The sequence below is a fragment of the Callospermophilus lateralis genome, chromosome 19, assembly GCF_048772815.1.
Source record: "Callospermophilus lateralis isolate mCalLat2 chromosome 19, mCalLat2.hap1, whole genome shotgun sequence".
Classification (NCBI taxonomy): domain Eukaryota; kingdom Metazoa; phylum Chordata; class Mammalia; order Rodentia; family Sciuridae; genus Callospermophilus; species Callospermophilus lateralis.
In genome coordinates this window covers 30,333,055-30,335,771 of record NC_135323.1, presented here as the reverse complement: position 1 = coordinate 30,335,771, position 2,717 = coordinate 30,333,055, and the positions used below count along the sequence as shown (strand labels likewise).

General features: G+C 43.1%; 1 protein-coding gene across 1 annotated transcript; it reads right to left on the bottom strand.

The window, feature by feature from the left end:
* Positions 1-257: 257 nt before the first annotated feature.
* On the bottom strand, positions 258-1,196 carry LOC143384947 (olfactory receptor 2AE1-like). The gene has a single exon (XM_076840114.1). The coding sequence runs from the start codon at positions 1,194-1,196 to the stop codon at positions 258-260; it is 939 nt and encodes a 312-aa protein (XP_076696229.1).
* Between the last annotated feature and the right edge of the window lie 1,521 nt (positions 1,197-2,717).

Here is a 2,717-nt window from a genome sequence, read left to right as displayed (position 1 = left end):
ATCTTAATATTTTTAGAGTGTCACTAAACATTATATGTCTTCTTTTAATGGGATTTGTAAAGATATTTCACTAATACTCTGACTGTAGACACATATACAATGCTGCTTGAATTCCTGCAAATAAGTTAAAATAGTGAAGTTATACGTAAACCACTTTCTTCTTGGAGGTTTCAGAGAACATCAGGTATCTGGATTCTTGAAAATTCTTAGAGATTTACCCAGAATAACATCTACATTTGGGACAAACACAGGTATAGTCATTGGGAGATAAAATCTCTCCTCAACACTCTCCTCAGAGCCTTAGCTACATCCTTATTCCGGAGAGTATAAATCAGAGGATTCAGAGTGGGAGTAATGATGCTATAGAACACAGAACCAACTTTGTCTTGCAGTGGAGTGCGCTGGGACCTGGGCCTCATGTATGAGAAGATGCAGGCACCAAACCAGAGAGAGACCACAGTGAGGTGGGAGCTGCAAGTGGCAAAGGCATTTCTCTTACTCCCAGCTGAACGCATTTCAATGACACTGTGCAGGATGAAGCCATAGGATGTAGAAACCAGGATGATGGGGAGGAGGAGAAGCACGATGGTGCTGATGTGTGCTGTGGTCTCATAGACAGTGACGTCAACACATACCAACTTCATGACAGCTGGATATTCACAGTAGAAGTGGTGTGTTTTCCGAGATCCACAGAAGGGAAAGTGCATCAAGATGACTGTGTGAATTAGGGAGTTCAGAGATGCCCCCAACCATGACATGAGGGCCATCATCAGTGCCACCTTCCTGCTCATGAGCACAGTGTAACGCAGAGGATGACAGATGGCAACATACCTGTCATAGGACATGAGAGCTAGCAGAACACACTCAGCACCACCCAGAGACAAATAGAGGAAGTGCTGGGTGGCACAGCCCACGAAGGAGATGGACTTCCTGCCAGACAGGTAGTTGGTAGCCATCTTGGGGATGGTTGTGCAGACGTGCATCAGGTCCATGAGGGAGAGCTGGCTGAGCAGGAAGTACATGGGGGTGTGAAGCCCACGATCCACACAGATGAGGAGGATGGTGAGGGTGTTGCCACTCAGTGCAACAAGGAAGACCACCATGGTCAGGCAGAAAAGGAAAAGGTGGGTTGGGGAGTCATTGAAGAGCCCTTCAAGGACGAAGTCTGCCAGAGACGTCTGATTCCTCAGCCACATGGTCCCGTCTCAGTCCCTAGGGAAACAAGGAGTGGAGACAAAGTGTGACGCCAGAAATATGGGATCCTGTGTACATGGCGATAAGCCCTTTTGATCAAATAATACATTTGTGAAGAGATTTTTTCTATTTGTAATTATCTAGCAGCTGAAATTATTGAAATATACTTTTTTCAAAACAAGCAGTAGAAAGGGAAGATAGTATAAAGCAGGGCAGACAAGAGGCAGACTAAATCCGAAAGCATGAGCTGTAACCCCACAAGGGAAGACAAAAAAAAATGTCAGGTGGGCTTGCCAATGGAATCAGTGGCTGCGATTCTTTTTTTATTGACTCTTTTTAGTTATGCAAAATATTTGGGTTTGTTTTGACATAATTCTAAAGCATGAAATATAATTTGCTTTAAGTCAGTTCCCAGTACTTTCCCTTTCCCTCTCCTCTTCCCTTCCTCTGTTCCCTTCCCTCTACTCTGCTGATATGCTATTGATTTATATATCTTTATTAGTTACTTGTGGTTATACATAAAGTTGAGATCCATATGGTATGTTTATATAGGCACATGGGAAATTTAGGTCAGATTTCTAATGAAGCTGAATGCACACTCCTAGCCCAGAATTCCAAGAGCCTGGGGAAGGTAGAGCAACTGCAGGCCCAGCCACTACTCCATGCCAGTGAGGTGTGAGCCTGCAGACCAGCAACAACATATTAATACTACAGAATGGCTGCTTCCCTTCTGCCCTCTAATCTCCCAGGAAGCTTCTCTAAGACCCACCTAAAACAGAAACGATGGATTAGAGGGAATTTGGTGAGATGTAATTCATCCTAGCCAACCTCACACATCACAAAGTCACAGCAGTCCATCTTCTGCCAATTTGAAACACATACACATCACCTTCAGTCAGGTTAACCTCCAAATACAACAGTTACCTGCCTAACAAAATACAGTACATCCAGCATGAAGGCAAATGTTAATCCTTTCTCCAGGTGAAAATCCACAGTTCTTTAGTCCACCTATGGGAGACAGTCATTTTTCTGAAACATGTGACCCTTTTGTCTCCTGGAACTTCAAAATTATCTGGTTAAGATATATTAAGAATATTCATGTGGAAACAAGAAAGAAATCCTCATTACTCCTACCCACAGAATAGATCATCTTATCCAAAAAAGTATTTACCCATTCTTTAGCTATCAGCCGTTTCCTCACTCAGTTCTGGCATCTTCCCACCAGAACCATGAACAAACCAGACATGGCAGCAGGGGTAAAGATTATCCCTGGATTCAGCACAATGGACTTCCACTCACCAAGGCAAATCTGCCTGAAGCCATTGCTGAATACCCACTGCCAACAGCAAAGACCAACCTGAGTTGATAGCACCTTGATAGTATTGGACTACATTTAACATAAAATGGGCACTTGTGGTTTGTTTTGTTTGTTTGTTTGTTTTGTTTTGTGTTTGTTTTTTGTTTTGTGATTCCATTTTCTGAGAGTTGAGATTGCCCTGCTGCCACTTTAGGATCCTCATTAT

Bases quoted from the DNA above. Each gene is read 5' to 3' on its own strand.
- LOC143384947 (XM_076840114.1), bottom strand. From the start codon at position 1,196: ATGTGGCTGAGGAATCAGACGTCTCTGGCAGACTTCGTCCTTGAAGGG.